This window comes from Perna viridis, chromosome 6, assembly GCF_037379345.1.
Source record: "Perna viridis isolate PV_CMFRI_1.1 ecotype Kerala chromosome 6, ASM3737934v1, whole genome shotgun sequence".
Lineage (NCBI taxonomy): Eukaryota > Metazoa > Mollusca > Bivalvia > Mytilida > Mytilidae > Perna > Perna viridis.
In genome coordinates, this window is record NC_142450.1 from 13,079,477 (window position 1) to 13,105,012 (window position 25,536).

The 25,536-nt window shown below is 34.5% G+C and overlaps 2 protein-coding genes across 12 annotated transcripts in view; one reads left to right on the forward strand and one right to left on the reverse strand.

Annotated features, from left to right (window-relative positions):
• Positions 1-10,715: 10,715 nt before the first annotated feature.
• Positions 10,716-25,536, reverse strand: part of LOC148613708 (uncharacterized) — a 63,395-nt gene continuing 48,574 nt past the window's right edge. For 3 of the 4 annotated variants that reach the window (XM_088587238.1, XM_088587235.1, XM_088587236.1), the window contains exons 2-6: positions 19,361-19,708; positions 17,116-17,229; positions 14,846-15,040; positions 14,028-14,147; positions 10,716-12,763 (exon numbers count right to left, since the gene is read on the reverse strand). In XM_088587238.1, coding sequence (XP_088443364.1) covers positions 11,937-12,763; positions 14,028-14,147; positions 14,846-15,040; positions 17,116-17,229; positions 19,361-19,667 — 1,563 coding nt within the window. In that variant the 5' untranslated portion in view covers positions 19,668-19,708 and the 3' untranslated portion in view covers positions 10,716-11,936. Of the gene's footprint in view, positions 12,764-14,027; positions 14,148-14,845; positions 15,041-17,115; positions 17,230-19,360; positions 19,709-24,335; positions 24,420-25,536 lie in introns of those variants that run through there. The other variant, XM_088587237.1, reaches the window with a different exon arrangement.
• Positions 20,997-25,536, forward strand: part of LOC148613709 (transcription initiation protein SPT3 homolog) — an 81,945-nt gene continuing 77,405 nt past the window's right edge. For 2 of the 8 annotated variants that reach the window (XM_088587239.1, XM_088587247.1), the window contains exons 1-2: positions 21,220-21,333; positions 24,800-24,906. The gene's annotated coding sequence lies outside the window, so the exon portion shown is untranslated. Of the gene's footprint in view, positions 21,030-21,219; positions 21,334-21,356; positions 21,379-24,799; positions 24,907-25,536 lie in introns of those variants that run through there. The other 6 variants (XM_088587245.1, XM_088587248.1, XM_088587240.1 and 3 more) reach the window with 6 other exon arrangements.

The following is a 25,536-nucleotide window of genomic DNA, read 5'->3' on the forward strand; positions in this document are numbered from 1 at the left end:
GTTGCTTGTAAAATGCCACGTACGCGGTAAATGCGGATTGTGCAGATAGATGCACCGTAACTATCCACGAATTCATGATGACAACCATAAAACTTGTGTTGTGATGACTTAAATCTTGTAAAAAGTCTTGGTTTATTTGCTTATAGACCCTTTTGTGGTAAGTTGATGAGCATGCTCAATAAACACTTCCGCGAGGTAGGGCTTCAGTAGAACAAAATAATTTTTCTCGCGGATTGATGGATTGATTGATTGTTGGGGTTTAACGTCCGAGCAGCAATATTTCAGCTATATTCAGACGATGAACATGAAATGGATGATAAAATGAATATGAAATGATAATGAAATGAAAAATGGGATGGGACACAAGGATAGTAGGGTCGACAAATTTTGATTGCCACTAGAAAAAGGGAAGGATGGGTAAGGTCGGGCAATTCAGCCTCCTGTGGCGGAGCGCAAAGGTTCCTACTCCTATCGAATACCACAGCAGGGTTCTTTAACGTGCGAGGAACGTGGCATCTTTCCCAACACGGTGCACCAATATGGTTTGCGGTCAGGTTTTCCGTACTATAGCCTGACAATACCGGCATGTAACAAGCCAGGATACCCCACTCCACCACCTGGGGCACACATCCCAGTTGCTCTGTGGGTAGAGCGCCTAGCTCCCGGCTAGGTTTCTGAGCACTATTTAGTCGCCTGTTACGACAAGCTTAGCGCTGCTGCAGGCCTATTCTTTTGACACCCGAACCTGCACGGGGCTTTTTCTCGCGGAAGCGTATACCGAGCGTGGTCCACGCATGCTCAACGACTATCTCAAAGTTAGCACAAAAGGGTCACAGAAATTGTAGTGTCTGTCTGTTTTCCTCTGATCTTATTTTAATCCGTATCCAGGTCAGGTTTAAAATTCGTGTGAATTCAAATGTTGTCTTCAACATATCCAGCCACACTGAAACAAGATTAAGAAAAGATGACTCTTGCATGTGCAACATTTAGAGAAACTTCAAATGCAAATTTCTTAAAAATTTGATAAATTTCAATGCAGGATTTTTGTTTGTTTCTCGAATTAGCTGCAGATTCAAGGCTAGTGATAGAAAATACAATAATATTACTTGAATTTATCTTCATGAATTAATAATGGCATGCCATGTATATCCGAAAGGAAAAAAAAAACAACCCAAACGTTGCAAGCAGATTAGATACAAAGAAATTGTATTTCTTTCAAAATTACGTTTCATCCCTCTAAGTAGTTGATAATTGTAAATTCTTCTAAAATTCAAAAAGATTTCTTTTCAAAGATTATAACTACATCATGATTATTCTTTGATGTTTGACGCTTTTAATGCATCTGTTCCCTGCTGCACATGGTTGCAGTCGTAAATTGCAGTGATATGCAGCAACAAAAGCATTTTAATATGGCAAGCTTTAATTACGAGAAGAAAAGATATTATTTAATATTCTATATAAATCGGATATGATTATTTCCAATGCGTGTATGCCCCAAGACGAAATAGGTACTCTATCTTAGTAGATATGCTTTCAATATTTTAAGCCCTTGAAAATGTCATTGACAATGGCTCCTTAGAAAGCTGATCTCCCGCAACTGTCTTGTTTATGGTAAGGTTGGGAATAATGCAGCTGAAATTGGAAAGTTAAATAGAACTCTATGACTTTGGAAATGGAAGTTTCAATCTTCACTGAATTATCGTGTATACAGATTAGGCTTAGATCCTTTCACTTCCTGAACTTGATTGTTTGGTTGCTGTGGGGTATTTGCGAAGGCTTGTCTTTTTTCTTTAGTCCTTCCCTGGAAAGACATCATATATCATATATCATAAAATATTTTCGAAGATTTTTGCCATAATTTTAGGCTTTTGTTTGTGTATTCTATTTTATATCAATATAAATACTTTTTGTTTTCTTTTTATTTCGGTTTGACTGAATTTCTGATCCAAAATCGGCATTTTCGGCTTGTAGGGAGGTGATATATTATGCAGAAAATTATTTATCATACGGGATTGGGACTCGAAATTTGCCGTTAACCAGATATACCAGATTACAAGAATTTGGTGCACATTAGGCTCACACCCAACGCAAAAATCCAATATTCGCCGTTTATTAGTATTAACCGTCATGTATATTTTCCTGACTTCAAACATTTTCTATCATGCGAACAATTGCTCCATATTTACTTTCAATGTACAATGTATTTTCGGAAATTTAAGAATTTTAATCCGTGAGGCACATGTATGAAACGTGATGAACGTGACGCGTACAATTGTAATTTTAAGCACTCTAGCTAAAAATCATGCAAAATGTGATACAACGGAAAGCCTACATATTGTTTTATTTTAATTTTGTTTAAAATGTTAAAGTAAACAGAAATTAAAATGTGGCTTTTCATATAACCAACCCTCCTTTATAGGAGATATGAATTTTATATAATGCATTGAAGAATGAATAATTAAGGGAGATTACCATGTAATTGAGACTGAAAAACAAATGAAACTGTTGGAATTTCGATGTGAATTATCTCCTAAGACCAGATAGTTTATTCATTTCATCATGTAGAGCCATAAAACAACAAAATAAAAAAATGAAAATGTGTGGTCTTTTTTTTTCACTTATTACAGGATTTGAATGATTCTTACGAAGACTACTACCGTTATAAAACTCTAAAAGATGATGGATAAAAAAAAATTACTGTTGTCTTCAGAATTGTTTTTTTCTAGTTGTAAACAATACGTCATCGCATGAATTTGAATATTCATGACAGTATCTGTGTCAATCATCCGTCGCCCGTGACATCATGGGATCACATGACATGTCCTGAGGCTCTGCAACTTCATTCAGGCGGTTGGTCAGCTGATTTAGTGACGTCAGTCTCATGCAGGTAGTTAGCAGACGATTGAACATGTAATGGGCAATAAAATCTCTATGTCATTACACCATTGCATGTATGTATAAAGGTGTATTTAGTCTGATTATGTTGGGAGATATGCAGTTGCACGTACGAATAGGAAAAACCATCTGAATGATCGTAATCATAAATCAAGGTAGAATTTTACTGTCATGCCAAAACAACAAACATGCATTAGACGTATACGATGATAAAACATTATTCGCGTACCTCGCAGGGAATTTCCCTACATAAATTAAACATGCTAACTGAAAACGCAAAAAAAAACGCCTCTTGTTGATGACGAGCGTGTTTTTCATGAGCTTTGGGGGAAATCGAAACGTTGACCCACTTCATCGAATAATTTGTCTTGTTTTCTTCGGGTCGACATTGTGCAGTCGCTTCCCTAGAAAATCTGGTGGCCAAATTATACAATTACGTTTGACACATCTGGAAAATAACTATACTTCGAATCCAAACAAATTATGTACCGAAATAATATTTAGTCCTTTACGAAGCATCGTCTGAATATAGCTGAAATATTGCTGCTCGGACGTTAAGCCCCAACAAACAAACAAGCAAACTTTACGAAGCATGTGCGATTTGAGGGAAAAACAAACAAATACAACCTATTTGTTCAAGTCAATCTATTTTTTTTACTATCTCACTAGATTATAAGCTTTTTAGCGAAGCAACTGCACACGAGATTGTTTCAAAGTTCCGTGAAATAACGACCAAGGGTAAAGCAGATCTTTATAATAGCAGCACTCTTAAAGTCGTTTTAGTTATCATGACGAGTTCTCGTAAAACATCTAGTGACATGCAAGCCTTGTATTTAATCATTGTATAAAATCCTTAATTAACCTTAAATATGGTACCAGATTCTTGTGTAGGAAACAGAACAAAAATAATTACGGTAAGGATCCAACTGAACAAAGCTCCAAAAAAAAAAAATTAACGCCAGTGGCAGTTCTGTTTGGACAACAGTGACCTAATTTGTTTCTATTAATTTTTTTATAGGATGGAACTGATGAATGTAGCGTGTCCCAAACCCAACCGATCATGAATACCTCCCATTTCCTAGGTCCACATTGAGAACATTTCGATTCCAGGCGCGTAGCTCCCGTTAGACAAAAAAAGCTTTTGCCTGCACTTAATTTTGCCAATATTTTTTTTGAGATAAAATACATCCAGGAGAGACATAAATGATGCTCTAAAACGCTATCTCCGCGGAGCTTCGGATGGGGGGCCTTCGCCCCCTGGACCCCCTTTCAGGGCTCCGCCCTGGACCTGCTGGGGGCCTTAAGCGGCCCCCAGACCCCCTGCCGTAATTTTGCCTACACTTCAATTTGGCCTCAGCTACGCGCCTGGTTTCCAAAATAGTTTGGAGGAACGATGTATGCATTGAATAGTAAATAGTAGTTAATAGTCAAAGATAAAGAATTACTAAACAAACACGTTTTTTTATAGGTTTTTTAATTTTGTTTTATGTTTTTTGGTTTTGTTATAACAAAGTTTATTTAAAGAATAAAAGAGATAGTAAAAACGAATAAATTAAGACGATCCTAATTTAAACTGCACCTAAGGACACTTTAACCATCTAAGCCTAATGAATATGCAAATTAGCAGACATCAAAGAAAACAATAGTAGACATCTTTACAGCGAGTGTCACCACTATGATAAATAATCATACGGTTGAATTTATATAAATTAAGTGCGAAACATCACGCACAGTGCACACAAAGAACAATTGTCAAATTATGAACATATTTTCATAAATGCAATAAAATAACAAAATGTTGTATCTATTTTATCATTTTGAACGAATGCATACAGTGTACCGAACACCCATGACACGACCTCCTTGACGGTTCTGTACTATTATTTACTTACCAACCCTTAAAATAATCAAGATTTGTAAAAATGTGGTTTTGTGGTTACGTATGTAATAACTCAGTACCTAGTCAACCTATAATGGTAGTTAAACTATCGTGAGGTTCTGAGGTTCTTATTGATTGCTGTAGTGCCTCGGAACTTGACCGAATTTTTGTATCTATGTCTTTTGCATTTATCTAAAATAATAAACACAATCATCTTTAAAACAAACAAAAGCAAATAAACACCGAAATACTTGTTTAAAATTACATGTAATTATGATGATACTCTATCATTTACTTGTAAAATAACGACATAAAAGTAAAAATGTGACAACTATGAAAAATGTGTAAATACGAAAATAAAGAAAAACCAATAAAATATTTCTGCATATTCTTCATTGTGCGCGTGAGTCTTACGACTGACGCTGTTCAATATGACAGATTAAACCGGCACAGTTCATACATATAGAGAAATATGATCATTGCTGGGGCCAGAAGACCATAATTCATTTTATGGGTGGTTTGAAGATAAAAAAAACTTTTATTTTTTATGTACAAGCTTGCAGTATAGTGATTGCCAAGGTAAAAGTCACACTAACCGGACACTTATTACATGGACTCACTTTTCCAGGACATGTATACACGATTACCTTTTTGCAGAATCGACTAGAAATATGAATGTTGATACCATACAAAACAATAATTAAATTGTTATGCAAGACAATGAACGGACAACATAATACAGTGCCTGCAAGATGTCAACAATCAATTTAGCGAATGACCTTGCAGCATGGCATTGACCTCACTGGATTTAAAAAAATAAAGACAATTCTGTTCGATTCTCGTTTTTTTTTTTAAATTAAACAGTAAACATTCAAAAGAGATGTACACCATACAGACTAACTCCTGTCAAAAGCACTGCCCTTTTATTTTCTTAACTTTATCAAAACCATGAACTCCGTCTTTCAAAAATTTAGATAAAATGAAAAAGCTAATTGTTATTTTTAGCCCTATTCCTGAACTTGTAGGTCGTGCTGGATTCTTCTTTAAAAAGTCATTAGAGCTGATGATCGCGGACCCAAGTCGGACAAGTTCATTAACTGTACTCTGGTTGCACAACAAGTCTTCCATGTGCATTCAGAAAAGGACCATTCAACTTTCGAACTCCACATGTTAAAGACTAAATACACGTAGTTACTTAGTAAGTTAACACTTCCAACGGAATACAAATGTATGTAATCCATTCAAAATGGTTTATCATCGGAAATAATAGACAATATAGAGTCACTTTGTTATACAAAACAGGATGATCCCAAATAACTAGTCACCATGATGCATCATACACTACGACGAGATGGATGTCTTAATTACACTTGTTTTCCATGATATTTGTAATATTCAAACTTAGTCATTCTCACGTTTGTTTATCCCGCCAGGTCGTCTTTCACATCAAGAATCACATGACTGTGATAGAAGCTTTCTGCATGTCATGTGACATTTAAAAACAACTAACAAAACATGGCTTAGTTGTAGTCCGCCATGGTACTATCTGACCGCAACATTCATCAACAATGTTTAAAGAGTCAAACTTCTTGTTCACCGTGACAACTGATGAAAATACCGGGAAGTAACTCTCATAACAAAGTGGTCATTGCCATGCGTGTCTTATATCTTCATGACCTTCAGTAATGCTCAAATCATGAATGGAAACAGAACTGGCCTTGTTTGCGACTAGTTTCATCCCATGATTGATTAATTTCCAGGGCATAAACCATCGCCCACAACTCATTGTTTTGCGGTCAGCCACAACTCTGTTTCGGGGAATTCCAATTGAATTATCACCCCAAGAATAACGGTGTGCGGTGAACCTTGGTGCCTCGTATGATATAGGTTGTCTTGGCATTTATGAAAGAATGTTTCTTCCTCGTTTTGAACTCTTTCTTTGCTTATTCGTCAATTTGATAAAAGCCGTGCTTTGATCAGTACAAAAATAGCATGATTGATTCCAAATGTATTTATACTTTAAGACCTAATAACAAAATCATATGAACGGATCACAAAAAGTCGCGCCTACTTTGCCTGTATGTCCTTGCCTTAAGTTATTAAGGGTGATCAGGGGACCAACTTTTCACAAAAGTTTAAGTTTTGCTAAATGTTATGTGTCGGCATGTAATATGCACCATTTGTTTATAAACGCTGATTTAAATCGTTTTGTACATGAAGAGTATGCAATCCATTTGTCCGTGTCCATCTGTCTGTTTGTATGTCTATCACACTTTTTGTAAACAGTCTGTAAGGAGTTGTTTAATAAATTGTTTTCTTTTCACTTTCAGTTTACTGGAGTATATTTGGGCAACTATTTCGCTGTACGTGTGTATAATCTTGTTTTTCGGTCTGCTGCAACCTGCCCCGTGGCATGAGGGTTTCCTCGTCGTTCATTGAGGATCCATGGGTGGCCATGAGTTGATATTTTCCATCCCGGTGGGGTTTTTGTTTCCTTGATATATTAACCGTATCCATCCTCGCTATATTGTAGGGAGATAAGTTAGTAAATGATCTTGGAATACTTCCGATTTGAATGAATAATTATACACTTTATCTTAAAAACAAACCTTTGCAATTTTTTGTCAATTATACACATGAAAAAGACAATTTGGCCAATAAAAAGGAGGTGCCAAACCCCGCCCCCTCTGGATCCGCTACTGCTTGATTAAAGTACAATTAAAATGGAATTGAAAATACTCGCCTGCCATGAAGTTTTGGTCCCAGCTTCGAGTCTTTATAACTCGTATGTGCCTATTGTTTCTGTTCCTCAGTTTCGGCTATTGAATTTGCTTTTGCCTTGGCTGCCCTTTCATTATTTCAGTCTTTAACGGACAACCTTTAGACTGTTTTAGCTAAAGCAAGATCGATCCACAGAGTGTAGCGAATCAATTATCTATCTCACTAACCGCTGTTTATGGACGACAAATTTCAGGCTATTTCGAAAACGACAAGCTCTTCTTATGAGTACTTCAAGTGTCGTATTGTAGACCAATATTATCAAACTTGGAGTGCTAATATTGCTGATAGCGAAAAACTCTGTCTATATATGTCTTACAAATATTGTTTTGAATTTGAACCATATCTGAATTATGATTTTGATACTTAGAAGTTGGTCGTTATGCAAATATAGAAAGAGTCAATCGTATTTGTAAATTTTGTAATATGAACTCCATTGAGAACGAAATATAGATGCAAACTCTTCCTGCGATTATGATCAGATATAGTTCCCAACTAGTAATTAAGTAGCAGTCTTTGTAAGAATCATGTAAATTCTGTAAAATGTGATACACCTAAAAAAAGGCTACATATTTTTATTTTTGATATTGTGTTGATATATGGGTCTATATTTTGAAATGTGTAATTATTCATTCAAACCTGCCTGCTCTTAGGAGATAATCAATATTGAAAATCTAATAGATTCTATTGTATTTGAGTGTCACTTACAGAGTTATCTCCCTTTATTTTGAAATCTACTGTGCATTTTATATAATGTTTATCTCCTCACAGTACGGGTTATCTGAAAAACGGAAAGTTAATTTCTGTTTACTGTGGCACTTCAAACAAAATATCAAAAATAAAAATATGTAAGTTTTTCACCCATTAATCACATTTTGCATGATTCTTATCTGGAGTTCTACGTAAACACACATTCGTTGGGCTGCATATTTGATAGTGGGAACAAACATTCGCTGTATCACACATTTGCATTTGTCATGTTATGCAGCATTTTTCTTACATTTCTGTATTTTCAGAATGCTAAATGGATACATGCATTCAAATAAAGAGAATAATTGTATGCCCATCAACAAACCTCGTATGAAATTTCGGCATTTAAAGAAAGGTTTGTCTGTAGCAGAATTACGACAGTACGTTGCACTTTCAAACCGAAAGTAAAACGCATGCACTCTTAAACTTACTCTTAAGTTCGAATATGTTAACAACATCGAATTAATTAACTGATTTAACTATAATTAATTTCATTGGGGACAAATTTAATGCAGAACAAAAACTCCACAAATAAGTTTGCAGCATCAAGTTCCTCATAATCCATTAAAATAAAAATGAAAAAAAAGATGCACGTTTAAATTAAAGTTATTTTTTTGGTAATTTGAATAAATTTGGCTATCACAGGGTTGTCAAGTGATGAAGCAGACAAATATTTAAGAGGGCAGAGGGTAATGGTACCTTCTGAGCTAATTTAGATTTAATTGTAGTTCACGAATTAAGAGTATACATAAAACAAAACTAGCATCAGATTTTTGTTGCCTTAATGACGTCAGCAGGCCGATTATAAATTATTAAAGAGTCTTCTCAGTTGTATAGGTTTGCGATATCAGTATACTATAGTTTTCATAGGGATTCAAATGCGAAGGCTTTTATGTATTTTTTTATGAGTTGACTTCATCATTTTTATTGGTGTTGGTACTTAAGCACCTCCACCCGCTAATTCGGCTTTATTTACAAAGCATATTCATTATATTGCAGGTTTATGCGTATGAAAAAAGGTCTGAATTTTATGACGAAGATGACAATTAGCTATAATAAGTCAATTGTTGCTTGAACGGAAGACAAGTCATTTCTTTGACGTCAACTGATGTCCTAGCAAGATGGATTGGCAATTCATGAAGACAGATGTATCCGGATTAAACTATTATGTATTCATAAAAACAACCTTGTTTACGCGTGCAAATATTTGATATATGTGTCTTTATCCTTCAGGGAAATTGTTGGAATAATTGCCGAAAAATTAGGAACATTATGTTTTGCCAATTACTATCTAACGAATGTAATATAGATATTAGAAAAGTAATAAAAAAAATAATGTTAGGGCTGAAATCAACAATTTCGGTATGTACAGTCATATATAAACCCTTCTTAGAACAAGAGTGACGACAACACACACACACACACAATCTTGATTTACAGGGGCAGATTAAGGCGGGGGCGTGGCGGGTGTGCGCCCCCCTAAAATTTGCAAAACATGGGTTGCCAGGGGTAGATTTTGGCGCTTTTAGGTTGAAGCTTTAATTTCTTGCTAATTTTACCACAAAAGATATCCACATTGCACCCACTGTAGAAGAATATTTCAAAATTTTCCTAAAAAATTCTTACTGTGCGCCCCCACCCCAATCTAAAATCCTAGATCCGCCGCATTACATGTATTTTTGAAAAAAAATGAAATTTTGCATATACATGTAATATTTAGTTTCATAATGCATTGTTAAATTTTAATGAAGGATGACCACATTTATGAATTTACAAAGCTAATTCGACTGAATGCATGCATATGTGTTTGTCGTATCTTATACGGATATATTGGATTTCATTTTGTCATGTGCTTTTCTCGGTAACGGAGTACAAAGACATACATTGTCTCCATATTTTTCACAATTGTAATTAATGTATGGCCTATCCTGATATATTTTATGCAAATTAGATGCGAAATGCGTTTTATCAAGTGATGACAGTTTTAACGACTCACGTATTACGGAGATGTTTTTGTTCGATACAGTTGAGAAGAAATTCGAATTCGCTCAACCATAAAAAGGTGTACTTATGGAACGGAGTGGCTTATTTTTACTTCTATTTTTACACATGTACGTGTATGATTTTATATATATATATATATATATATTTCCATAGTCCATTTCAGGTTATTTAATAACTTTCAGGCAATAGCAAATTACTAAGACGACGGATATGACTTGTTATGATAATAAAAAAAAATACTCCAAAACGGTCTTTGTTTTAAATGAAGGTTTTTATATTTATTTGTTTTTTTATGGTGTGTGAAATCTAGAAGCCTTTACATTCCAACAATATTCTCCTTAGTACTGCATGAATCACAGGTATCTTTTCTATACCAGTGCTAAATATTCAGTATGAAAATAAAAGAAAATTATTTCAAATACATTTCGAGTTTTATTAAAAAATGACAATATAACCACACAAAAGTGCGATCTTTAAAATACAAAAGCTTTAATAAGAATAATTTAATGAAAGTCAAGACAAGGAATAACATGAAAATTTGGAAATAAGTCACCTTCGTGGGATTTGAAAAAAAATAACCAAACTCTAAGGTAATGCAAAATTTAACAAATCAACCCATCGTTCATTTAAATATGTCATGGCTTTAAATAGCCCACCTCTGTTTGATCTACATCCGTCCGCTTTCCGCAAATTTCTCCAACACACAACCTTCCCATTTGTTTGCCCTCACCGCCATTACTTCCCACAATTCCACGAAGGTGATCTACTCCCAAGATGTATAACAGACAACGCATTAACGATATGGAAAATGTTTTCAAGACACATGTTGGAATTATTGATAAAATTATTAAAAAAGAATAAAATAAATGCGTAAATTGCTTTTTGCAACCAAATAGCACTGATATGGTTTCACTTTGTCCATGTACAGACCAACAGACATTTATGTGTTGCCTTTTATGTAAATTTATGAAAACCTGTAAAAAGAAAGCACTAATAAAAAGTAAGTCCACTACGCTTTAACTCTATTATGTTCTTTGGTAGATCAAGGCAAGGTTGGGAATCAAATAAAAAAAATAAGTCCCCGAAATAGTGTAGTTTCATCAAAATCTATCAACAATAAAATGCCACAATGTTCCCACACCACAATCTCGTGGTTTTGACAGTAATATCTGGCGACACTGTTCCAGATTACCTTAAAAATAGGTATGTACTTATAAAATCTACATGTACAACAAAGATGGAAAAATGTACGGGGATAATATATAGAATGCCAACATTTACAGTTTTAAAGCTAGATTATATAGAATGCTTAGTTTCACCGACGACGATAACATGATAAAGTATTCAGTACATAAGCATCGAATCTGCTGTTTGACGATAAAAATGACTAGCTTTAAAACAATCGTCCCGTATGTACCGAAAACGTTTCTTCCAAATCTTTTCAACTGAGATCAGTTCTGAGACAACCATCATTAAAATAATGAGCACCAAACTTCTTTCTTAGAAATGCATTACTCCATTAACTGTCTTCCCTACACTCACTCCTACAGTGAGTCTAAACCTTGTTTACCGACCAGGATTTTACAAAGTTTATACCAAGAGCTAACCAGGCTCGATCTTTGTTGATGATTCAATATGGTCTCCAAACAGCTGAATCTGGAACGTGTGCAGTATCCGATTGTCTAGGTGGGGTTCTAGTTGCATCAGCTGCTGTATCCATGTTTGTAATCGCCCTTCGAGAGTCCATCCGAGACCGGCCATCATGAGGAGTTCCGAATCTTTGTTCTTGATTGACTGTTTCGGGTATCAGACGAGATGGCGAAGCCGATGGCAGTGGTCTCTCAACGCGCATTGAGATGTCAGACGGCCTTCCTCCAAGGACTTCGTAAGTTCTAACCTCTCCAGAAGGTATGTAGAGACTGGTTTGATATTGTGGAGCGGATGAAAGGGAGAGGTGGGGATACAAAAAACTAGGAGGCACCACTGCGGAGGGACTTCCGCTTAATAGCGATGACGACATTGTAGTAGATGGCTGGAACCCACTAAGTATGTCATGAGAGATCATAGATGGTGCCGGAAGCGATAAAGTACTATCACCGCGGTTTTCTCGTAGTGAGGAAATGTGTCGACTTTCTCGCAAAATGTCTAGATTAGATGAGGCAGAGAACTGTGGACTTCCAAACATACTTTCAGAGTATCTTTCAGACATTCGGTGCTCAATGCGCACATCGGCGGTATAAGTTGGTCCTATCATCAACGGAAGATCCATAGACATACGAGAATCGAAAGGTCTAACAGAATCCATCCTTTGTGGGTCAGGGATCGTGAGCGGCAAAGGTCGATTTGACACCGGGACTAGATCTAGATGAGATGTATCTTTTGTTGGTGGTACGGAAAATTTCTGATCAATGCTCATGGAATCAAGGGTTTGTGGTGGAGGTGGAGTTATATCGTGTCCTAAAAGAGAAGAAAAACCTTCAGTATATGCAGCATATTAGAATATTTTCCAGAAGCATATCAAAACCTTTTTTGGAAGCAACAATTTAATTTAAAAGGGCTGTAATTGCAAAATTTGCAATCATTTTAGCTATGATACAATACTTCCAGAAAAAAAATTCCAGTTGTACTGTGCTGGTATTCAAAAATAATTAAAAAAAATTAAGAGCCAAGGCCCCAAGGATATTAATTGTTTGCCCCATAACTGTTTTAATTAAATGGTCTAAGTAAAATTTCAGACATTAAATTTTCCTAGGTACTTGTCATGGCAAATGGTGAAATTACATTTATCATAGTTTTCTGGGTCTATGTTGACAGATGTAGTTCAGTACGTCTCAGGTAACTAGCTGTATTACAGTGTAACCCGTCCTAAACCGAACTCCCATTCCGACTTAAAAATGGTTCATGTAGACAGTTGTTAGGTTTACCAAGGTGAAAAAAAAACATTTAAATTGATAGAAAAGGACATTAAAAATGTGTGGTTTAGACAGGTTTTCAAATTATTCAGGGTTCGGTTTAGGCAGGTTTTACTGTACATAAAATATTATAACTTTATAATCTCCACAAAATCATCAAACACTTGAAGTTTAAAACAAATGTAAGTTGTTTCTCATTGTTGGCCGAGGCGGTATGAACGTGATTCCGTGAAATTTTTAAAATGGTGTATTTATATGACAGGTCGGTTTGTTTTTTATCTTTCGCAAGTAGGCATGCATGGAGTCTACTTGTTTTATCCAAATCATGAAAATCTTATCTTTTTTATATTACGAACCATTATTGCCACTCTAGACCACAGACATGCACTGATATCAGTTTTCTTCTGCACCACACTTTTAAAAATTTTTAGGTGAAGTCATGTCACATGTGGTCATGTTCATGTTTTTTTTTTTTTTTTGCCAATAAATTTTCCAGCGCTTGTTTTGTAAGGTTTAGATGCTTATTTTGCATCACACATCTCTTTTTCCTCCTGTAAGACCCTTTTGTGCTAACGTTGGGGTAGTCGATGAGCATGCTATACATGAGCATGCGTACAGCATGCTCAATATACACCTCCGCGAGGAAAATTCTTTTGTTCTACCCAAGCTCTTACCTCGCGGAAGTGTATATTGAGCATGCTCACCGACTTACCACAAAAGGGTCTATTAAAAAAGAAGGATGGTCACGCCAATCACTACGAGTCAATAAGGCCCCAAATGTACGGAGAGAGTATAATTAGAAAACTTACCGGGAACTGACGGAACACTTATAGGCTGTTGCTGACTAAATGGTACTGAAGACGAGTTTGTAGTAATATTTGGGTATACCGGGTCATATCCGCTCCATGGACTCCTCTTATTAGGATGTTCTGTGAAAAAAAACATGGAAGGTTAGATAGGTGCATTGGTGTTTAGAAGGATGGCGAACATGAATTGTAATCACTGACTAATCTTTATGAATCATTGAAAACTCTGGGTTTAAATGTTACCCAGTAGATGATAAGGTCACGTGACTGATATTACAAAACGTTATTTGAAAAGTTTATTCAACAAATTATTGAGATTTAATGAAAGGACATATTTGCTGTTCTTTCAATTATAACAAGATAAACATGTGCCTGAAAAATTAAAATGATCAATCTATCCTGGAATAAAATGACCGAAGTGTACAGACCCCCCCCCAAGAAAAATAAAACAAAACAAAAGCAACAAAACAAAAAAACCAAAACAATACAAATAAAAACGTAGGCCAATTCATTCCGATCACTAGCATGACTGCCTAAGTTTGATGTAAAATGTAATCTTGTTACGGTTTGGATGGCGGTTACCCAGTTTTCCGTTATGGTTTGGTGTTTGAAGTTGGTAATACATGTGGTTAATCAGATTATAATCCAAGGTCAAGTAACCGCACCTTAACACCCGCATGTAGTGGTAAACCGTTTATTGCTGTTGTGTCTCATGTGTAATTATTTTAAAAGGAATATGTATAAATGTTTCATAAATTGGGTGATTGGTAAATTTCTTGCATTAAAACACCAAAATGTAATAAAGTATAATAGTTTTGTACCGGAAGGATGGTATCCATTTGTATCCGAAGATGGTTCGATCACGCGCCTTGTGTTGTCCGTCTGCTGTGACAGTGGTCGTCTGATATGGTTCCAATCTGGTATATGTGTTGTAAATTGTCTTTCTGTGTATGGATTTCTCTCTTGAAAATCTATGGGACTAGGTCGATGGATTCTGCGATCGTCAGTACGTAGTTCTAAAAGGAAAAGGTGGGAAAATTACTCAACTTAGATCACTAAAAGTTAAAATTCCTGAAAATCTAAATGAAATACATGTACGTACATATGGACCTAAATTAAATTAACTTTCGTTTCTTCATTGTTTTTGAGTCAGAGACATTGGGAATGACAGTCCCGCTAGTAACTCCGTGCAGTTTCATAGATACAGAAAACATTTTCATGTAGATGGATTTTACTGTAAAATGACACTTCTAGACTGGCCAACTTAACACATTTTTCGTCTTAGATTTAAGTACAAGAACAATAGATCTTTTCAGAAAACATTTTTTTTTTCAAACGGCTTTGTATGGTCAAAATTTATTTCAATTTTAGCTTGTGCACTTCAGGACAGATTCATTCAATTAAAGAATCCCGCAGACAATGATAGAAAACCATTTAATTATCCAGAAACCTTATTTTGCGGAGAACCAGAGTTGCTAATGAGACGTTTCAAAACTGCCCTCGGTTTCTGAGATAAAAAAAAATCGACCATAGACCAACGACACCTATCAGGGCGACACAATGTATCGAAACAGTTTGTGCAGCCGACGTTCTTAAGCCACAATAGAGTTCATATTCAAATTATTCAAAAATGGAATTGACGCGGCAGATGTTTGCATCTTGCAATGCTGCATTGCAGAGTTGATTAGCATCAAATCTTAGAAAACTTCGACATTACGTAACAAAGCGAATCATCATTGGTTTATTGTTATGTTAATTTCATTTTGTGTTTTACACCACAAAGAGTTTCAATGACTAACTAAATGAAAGAAATTTATCACACGTCTTATAATAATATCCCTTTTTCGCTAAACTTTTTAGATAAATCATACGACAAGAAAAAGAGCTAATTTTCCATTAAGAAAAAAGGCATGTTTTGCACGCATATGGGCTATCTTTTCCGCACTCGAACCTCCAGAACATAATTTATGTCATTGAGAAATAAATGATTTATTTACATTAGACTGAAATGTCAATAAAGGCCTCGATCTAACGACCCGATTTCAAAGATTCCCGGAAAAAGTATCATATCTAAAATATTGAGAACTTGAAGATCAAACACTGTTGTAACGATTGCAAAGCACTCAAAACAAAAAAGACACTATCTTCCTAATTTACAGGCTAAGCAAATGAAAGCATATCCAGATGGATAGTCAAGTACGTATTTAAGAGCCATCTGCCAAAGTCATGGCCCGGGGGAGGCAATATTGCGTAGTAAAAATACTGCGTATTTATACATACAAACACCGTATGTAAACTCGATGACATTGTTAGTACACATGCACGTATATTGTAAAGCGAAAAACAAAAACATGGCAACAACTAAATACATTGGTATACTTTATGTTCTATCGGAACCACTTTGTTATCCCCAGAAATCCTATTTTTTATTACCTAATCGCATCTTCCTTCACAGAATGTTTTTTTGATGGCCTACGATTCATTGTCAGTATCAAAAAGCAAACCAGTGATGCAAAACAATATTATTGAATACATAAGATGTACTTGTTAATATCTTAGCTTATGCAGTTAAGTGCTTTAAAATTCATCATCGGTCAAAAGATTGTTCAATAATTTGAGCTTCATAATGAAATAAACTTGTAACTCTTTTCGACATTGCTAGTCCGGTGCGGATCCACGATTTCGGGTTAAGGATGTTAATAAAATTAAATGCCAATTTGAGAAAAAAAAATCAAGATTTCAAGCACAAAATAATGCTTTTCCCAATTTTATTATTTGGGGTGGTGGGTGCTGTACGTTCCGCACGCCTTTCCCTTAATCCGCACCTTCTAGTGAGTATCGTTCACGTTCGAATGATAAATTCGAACCCGGAAACGGAAAAAAAAGAAGTTTTCAAAATTAAAAACCGTTTAAAGATTTCGATCGACACACGGCAATATAGGATCCCTTGGCCAATCTCCCTACTTAATGCCTTGTGTAAGAAAACTTTACGCAGATTAAAATGGACTTCTAATTCACTGCCTCATACACCTCCCCCGCCTTGAACCAAATTCCTTGAGAACAGTGTGGATTGGTCCTTGGTAATACTTACTGGTTTTGCTTCTTGGGTCTCTTGGTCCGTCAACTGTAACTTTGATGGCTTTTTGGTAAAGAGCGATTTGTGGTGGGTTGGTATAAACAGCAATGGTGATGGAGAAACTTTTCCCTGCAAGTCAAATAAACAAACTGAACCTTATTATGTGTATTCAACTACAATACCGTAGACATAAATATATATATCGGAAGCCATGCCATTATTTTCTTCCTTATTTTGAAGGGTATAACATTGATATATAACGGTCTTCCCAATATCATTGCTTGTTCGCTTGACCAAATTGAAATTATTGTATCGTTTCTTGCTACCAGCAAGAAGAAAGGGTAGGAAGGTTGGGAAGTTATTTTATTTTTTGCACTGAGTTAAAGGGAAAACAATATCGACTTTATATGTGCTTGAGCCAAAATGGCCATAAAATGTTAAGGGTAGGTACAAATATACTAGAGTAGGTAGGGTAGCAGGAAACAGACATTTTATTTTAAGCGATCGCTTACTTACTATGCAATTTGGTCTTTACTAAAAAAAATGAGAAAGAAAAAAAGAAAAAAAAACACGACCAGATCTTCAGATTTTCCCTTGTATTGCATGTCGCATGTCCCATATTTATAAAGCACTGCAAATGACAAATATTGCAGAATACCACAAAATGGTATACCTCAAAAGATCAATTTCAGATAATGGACTGGCTTCCAGTCAATTAATTTAACGAAGACAAAGTGCGAAGATTTTGTTTTAACATAACTAATACAAGCAAGGCAGATGATGGACTTTGGGTCTGAAATATTATCTTTATCACATTTCTATTATCCCAAAGAAAATAATTATTTCTTGAATTGAAGAAATCTGATTTACGGTTTTATGAACTTGTTTTATCGGTCATAAACAAGCATTTGTAACAATGAAAAGAGAGAAAAAGGCATTATTTTGTTAAGACCTAATCTACCGTAAAATAGCCATATGAAATAATTTAATAACAGAGTGTCACATTGATAAAAGAATATGATTATGAGCAAAGCTTAACGATCCTAAAATTTAAGGAATTATAAATTGGAGAGATATCATTGCTATTTCTTTGCTAGTGTTCGGGGTCGTGGGTCATTTTCACGACATCGTTCGTCGTGTTTTTATGATAAAAGAAAACAATGAGTTATTTGCTAGAAGGGATGTCATGAACTCCGGGTCGCTTTTGTTTTCATAACTTAAGTTCTTTCGACTTCATTATTTAGAAAATAATTGTGGGTTTTGAATTGACCTCGTCCATTAAGGCTTACGCTTTTATTAGTAGTAGTGTTTGGGTAGCAATAAAATCCGTGATTTCTTCATTAGTCGTAACTGTTAAACGTTAGGAAATAAGACAAAAAAATTCAGAAAATACGTCGACTTCGTTTACGTATCATTTAAATTATTCAATATAACAAAATTTGAATCGATAGTTTCGCTTGCAATCCAACAATGTAACATTATTTACATATGATTTAACTACCGATAACCATATATGGAAATGTTTACTACAAATTTACTACGAAACTAAAATTTTCCCACGGTAACTCCGCCCACTGACGTAGATCTTACATAGACAAATAATGTACCTGTACATGGGTTGAATAATAACATCATGAATCAACTCGTACCTGTTACATGCAACTCCATAAATCGTCGTTGAGGATAAAGGCCGAGAAAGCAAGATCAAATACTCCTTTTTTGTTGTTGTTTTTTTTTTTAAATAAAACTTGTTCTTCCTTGTAATTTTTTTAGGAAGGGCACCTAGTTTTATTGTTTTGCCTCGAGATGACGGACTTCTCTGACAATTCGGGAGTTCAACCAGGTACATAATGAATATACATACGGAAATAGTAACCCCAATTAACATGTGTAGTTGGAAAAACCCAACGACACTCCAAAATGTTTTTGTACATGGAACAAAGGCACACGAGAACATGAAAATTACAAAACGATGTAATCAAATGTTACTAGCCAAAATATTATGTAATTTAATGGTGTAACATTGTAAAAATATACACAAACAACACAAATAACTTTGGCAGGAATTCAGGTGATGTTAAGGTTGTCGTAATACGCTTTATCTTCATTAGTAAAATTAAAGCCCAAAATCTTCTGAGTGAAGTCCGGTGAAGATTTTGTCAACTTAAGATTAAAAAAAAGCCGAAATAGAACATTAAACAGTTGTCGCATAAACATATAAAATAGAAAAGATGAATTTAAGTTATAGAGAAGAAATTACCTCTTCCACTTCTTCCAACGAATCGAACATCATTGAATTTGGCCACTTTATTTTTCATAAATGCAGTTGAATTTCTTAATTCCGCACAATAATTCTCATCATTTCCAGCAGAAATTGTCACTTTCGTTCCATCAGGAATATCTCCCAAAGATACAACTTTAAATCCTCCTGGAAGCGTTTTGTTAGATCTCCAGTGAGGTGGTAATGCTGTACACACAAAGTTTGGACTCCCCGTCCTTACAAGTGGTTCGTTGTGGTCACTCGATACAGACCCAAGACTTCTTTCCCCCGGTAACACCTCTGTCATTTTATGGGGGGAGTCCGGGAACGGAGTTAATCCGTTCAAATCTGCGGGTAAATGCATGTGGTTAATATAAAATATAACAAAATAACACTAATTTGTAAAATTCTCGGTTATCAAAGTGTCCTACTATCCAATTTGCCACACTTGTGGTTTATGAATGAAAATATGGTTTGTTAGCGGTTATAGTCAATAAGCCACTCCCCCCCGTGACTCATTAGCATGTAAAATCTCTACGCCAATCAACCAATATTATATTATCAGGAGGAGAGAAAAGTAACGACGCGCTTATTTGAATACATTTATCTTTTCAAAACAATAAGACGATTTTTCATAGCATGACAAATCGTTTTAAAAATAAGATAAACCGCACCGGTATTGGATTATTTCTTTCGCGGACTAATCTATCGTACCTGTCAATCTTGTGTTTCACACCTGAAATACTTTCATATCTAATGACTAAGGGAATACACAATTAAATGCTGTCATCTTATAACTTTTCAAACAGTGTGAGGGTGTTTTAAAATCCGTTTGGATTCTAGTATTTATTTTATTTTCCGAGTCAAACCTATTGAAATGTAACCAGTTTTATAAATTTGATGGTACTACAGCCAAATATGCTATGATGGGAGTTAAACAAATAATACAAATAGAAAAAGGGGGAGGTGTTTCTTTGTATATTAGCTTAAGTCAGAAAGCGAACATTTTAAAGTTTTGTAAGTTCAATAGCCTTCCTCCCAACTTATCTACAGAAACCGTAAAATGAACCTTTTTGTAGTTTTGTAGTTACATTAACTTTAAATGCAGATGCTTTGATTTGTTGTTTATTTTTCTGTCTTGTTTTACACCCCACTAGAGGATCGAGTAAAGGTTCAGAGCGGACAAAGATCAGTGGTGGATCTAGAAATCTTCAGAAATTTACAAAGGGGGTTGGCGTCCGATCCAAAGCTTACAAAAAGAGGGATACAAGCTTTGCCAAAAAAATTATCAAAGCTTTCTAACGTAAGTTCTAAGGGGGTTTTGAACACTGCCGAACGAACGACTTCAAGATCCACCACTTAAGTCTTAATTAAAGTGCTCTGGGTTTTCATTGGGAACCCATACACCCACCTTTATGGGCAAAAATGAGCAAAAAGAGACTGAACTCCCCTTTATGCTGTTATGCGGTGTCAATGTAGAAAAAATATAAGATGTTCCCAAAAATAACTTTGCAAATTCATCGATTTATTAATTAAATAAAATACAAATAAAAAATATACTGATTTGCATCTTAGACCCAGTATCATCAAATAACCAAGGACTTCACTCCTAGAAAAAAATCCGCGGGAAAAGTTGCTAAGATTGCGCATGATCGGAAGTATTGTAAAGGTAAACAAAGTAGTAATTTCTCTTTTCACTATTCTTTGCTAATTTTTGACGTTTATGATAACAGTTTCACAAACTAAACGTGCAAGATACTACATTATAACATTTGAAAGATATTTAAGTCGTAAATAGATTTGAATGCAAATTACAACATTTTTCACTACCCATTTTTTGTCAAATACCACGTGTACGGAAAAACCAACTTTCACTTTGCGTGGGAGGCCTAAAATTGCTCCCGTAGGGGTAGTCTTATAATGTGATTATGTCAACATTGATAGCTGTTGCTGATGGGTGGGATACTAGTAAGGTGAAGGGGGAATGATTCATGGTCAATTGTCCATTCATTTATATGGTCAGCATACTTGTGAAAGTTGATGTGATAATGAAGCATTAAATGCCAAATAGTTGTATGACAGTGAAGTTCAGCTAAATTAAGACATCAAATTATTGTCTTTGTTTTTTCTTTTACAAAGGTTCAGTATGAGTACACTTGTCACTATTAGCAATTTGATGATAATTAATATTTCCAGTCTATAGAAAAAAGACCTTTCAAACATATGACGTGTATAGTGTGTTGTTTTTTTGCTGCAACTTGCTCCTACTGTTTACAGGGGTGGATTCAGGCAGGGGCATAGTGGGTGTGCGCCCCATAAAATTTGCAAAGCATGGGTTCTGAGGGGTAGATTAGGGCAGTTTTAGGTTGATACTTTTAATTTCTCGCTAATTTTACCACAAAAGATATCTACATTGCATCACTCTAGAAAAATATTTCAATAAATTAACCTAAAAAAATTTTAACTGTGCACCCCCTAATCTAAAATCCTGGATCCTCCCCTGGTTTAACATGCAGGCTTGTTGAATACATTTTATTTCAGTGCTTATTGGCTGAATGAGTAATAGAGAGCAAGTCTTGCACATGAATTTTTCTTATATTAATACCCCAGTGACCCTGTGCTAGATGGTAAATGTAATAGTTCTGTAATTAAATTTTGACTAGTAGAATAGAAGTGGAAATTTCAGCATTTAAAATGTTGAAAGTTGATGGCACAAGCAAGTACAAGGTATACATGTATACACATATAGATAGTTAAAATATTTTTGGCATAAGTTACAGAATGTACGTGTAAACTTACACATGTATTTGTTCTTATAATACAAATGTACTTGTACTTACATGTAAAATGGTATTCACAATTATTGAGCATTATGACTTCAATCACATGTGTATATCAGGCTATTGATGTATTTGTTAAAATATTAGATATAGTGGTACATGCATTTATATAAATACATATAAATGTATGATCTATTTTACACATGTAAACTAAACATCCCTTTGCTAGGAAATTGAAATGGGAGATACATATAGTTTTCCCCCTTAATTACATGTACATACATGTACATGTATACATGATTTTTTTGGAATTAGATTTAAAAATTTGATATAGTAGTTAAAATGATTATTTTTACAGAATATGCAAAGAAAAAAAATAAGTCATAAACAATTTATCAACCACTTGTAACATTAATCAAAAACGCCATATCCTTCTGTTCAACTTCCAATCTTATTTGGGTTTAGCAATTAAGAAAAAAATTGGAACTGATTTCATAGGCCAAAAAAGGAAAAATAAATCACATGTCTGTATCCTGCTACCCTACTTACCCTATTTTTATGCCCTTACCCAGAACATTTTATGGCTATTTTTGGTTCAAGCATTGTTAAAATGTAGATTGTGGTGCCTTCCTTAATAGCCACTAGCCCGAAGCACAGGGCTAGTAAAAATTGGTTTGGGCTAGTGAAGTGATGTGTACTTTTCCTGTTTCTTGCTAGTTGAATCCTATATAGTCCTCTATTTTTCGGGCTGGTCATTGAGAATTTTAAATGAAAAGACTGAGATTGTTACCCCATTAACTCAGTCTAAAATGTTCTTGAAAAAAATAACTTCCCTACCTTCTTACCCATTTTGTTTCTTGCTGGTAGCAGGACACAAGGCTATTATTATTTTTGGCCATATCTACTAACCCGCTCCCCCCCCCCCCCCCACCCAACCAAAAAAAAAAAGATATTCATACAATGTATCATGGAATTTCTTTAATAATTATTCAGGAAGAAATCCCACATCAGTTTGATAATATTTATTATTTATTTCATAGGACAAAAGTCTATGGAAGTTTTAACTTTAACCACAGAAAGTGGTAGTATCCTTGCCAGTCTTAATTTTGGTTGACCAAATTTTGTTGGGATAAGTGACCACAAGCAGATTTAAACCATAATATTTAATAAGGTTCAACAAAAATAATCTCCCACTTCAAAAGTTACGAAGCTAAATCATCCTGAGAAACTGACTTATGAACGAGGCCGCACGGCTGAAGGGTGTTTAATATAACCTAATCCTGATTGTTAATTTATTAATTAAAGAAAAACTCTGACTCAGAGAAGACAGCTATTGTTATTTTAAAACCTTTAGTTTATTCCTGCTTAATTTTTAAGAAGTATTTGTCATTAGTGGTATTATAAATGCTTTGTGCAGAAAAAGTACAGGATTTCATCGTATTATAGTATTTTAAGGTGCATCAGTACATTCTGTAGCCCTACATGTATATTACTTTTTGTTTTGATCATGTAAATGCATATACATATAGTCTCTCTTTCAACAAAACAATGAATAAATTAAAAGCAATCAAATTCCTCTTTACTTTAGGCAAATTGTATTTATAAACTATGTTGCTTCACAGTTTTTCGAATGCAGCTTTGTAATGTTGGTTCCATTTTTCATACAGTGCAAGGTAAATTTGAAGTTCATTCATACATGTACATTGGGTTAAGAAATGAATATGTGCAAAATACATGCATGTTAGATTCTGCTAGATTTCACAATATTTAAGTGTATTTTTAATCACTATTTGAATATTCATACTATTACACCACTTTAAGACTATTTGTAATGTGCATGTACATGTAAGTTAGTTTTTCAATACAATCTGGAAAATAATACATGTACTATATTACTTTTATTAAAAATATTTTTCTAAGCCATTAAAATATCTTATACCAGAGTTTGACACTATCTTTTCTTGCTCGGTAGCTTTCTGATAAATAAATAAGGTAGTCCTCAAAATCATGTATACATGGTACATGTATAAAAAATGTACATATTGGTACAAGGTACTTGTTGGTACATTTACACATATACATGAAGCATTATTCAAACTTATTTCAGAGAGTTTGATAATTGAGTCCACTGTAAGTAAGAACAAAGACAGAAATGAATAATGATATCAAATTTTCAAAGTCTTTTTAATACTTACCAATTTTTTATGAAGACTTATGTCAAACAACCACGTATTAAAAAATGGAGCAGTATCACTAACGATATTTAATCTTGACAGAACAGGCAATTAAAAATCACTTCCTTTTTCCTTCCTTTATATTGTTATCAGTATGGACTACTGTGGTTTTCAGAATTTGTGAAAAACTCGAGGAAATTCGGCTTAAATATAAATATGCCTCATTGTTGTTCCGTAACAGATTTTTTTTTGCTGCCTAAAATATGATTTATACAATTACATTTTGTATAATTTTTTTTGTATTGATAATTATCATGATTTTCAAAATGGTTTCTATATAAATTTTGAAATTTCATTATTGTGGTAACTTTTTTCCATGTATCTTATTTTATAAAAGTCAATATTCTTGGTACTTGTTTATTCCCGGTTTGTTTTTCAAAAATCGTGATGTGACTTGAAATAAATCTTAAATCTTTTCTCTCCAGGGAATACTGTTGTGATGGTTTGATCAGTGTGTAGGTGTTCAAAGAAATACAAATTTTTAAGATATTCAATGCCATTACCAAATTCAGCAAGGGACCTAATATGGATTGTGAGTATTTTTAACTTAGTGGTATTTTACAATGGCTTCCAAAATGTATAGCGTGTATGTTAGTTTTCCTTTATCCTAATTAAGCTTGATGCAATCATTAAAATGTCTAAACCGAACCCTCCTTTTGGTTTGGTTTTGACAGATGCTTGGTTTAACAAAATTCAGAATACATTTGAATTGATGTAATTGGCCTTTAAAGGTGTCTGGTTTGGACAGGTTTTTGGATTATTCAATGTATGATATCGACATGTTTCATGGTATAAATATCTTTATGTCCTACATTTACAGATACTGGTAGATGTAGCAAAATAGTTCTTTTCGATTTTAATACTGACCTGTGCTTGCCTTTAGTCACTAGTCTGAAGGTGGGGGCTAGTAAAAATTGATTCAGGCTAGTAAAATGATGTGCAATTTTCTTGTTTTGAGCTAGTTGAAACATATGCAGTTTTCTATTTTTTGGGCTAGTCATTGAGAATCTTGAAGGAAGACTGAATCAGGTTGAATATTTTTGGCATGTACATGAACTTGGATGGAGATATTTCACATGATATTGTCAGTATGAAAAGAGAAAGTAACTATTATTCTGTTCATCAGTAATCAAATTAATGCATTTTTAGTCATTTTAATGTA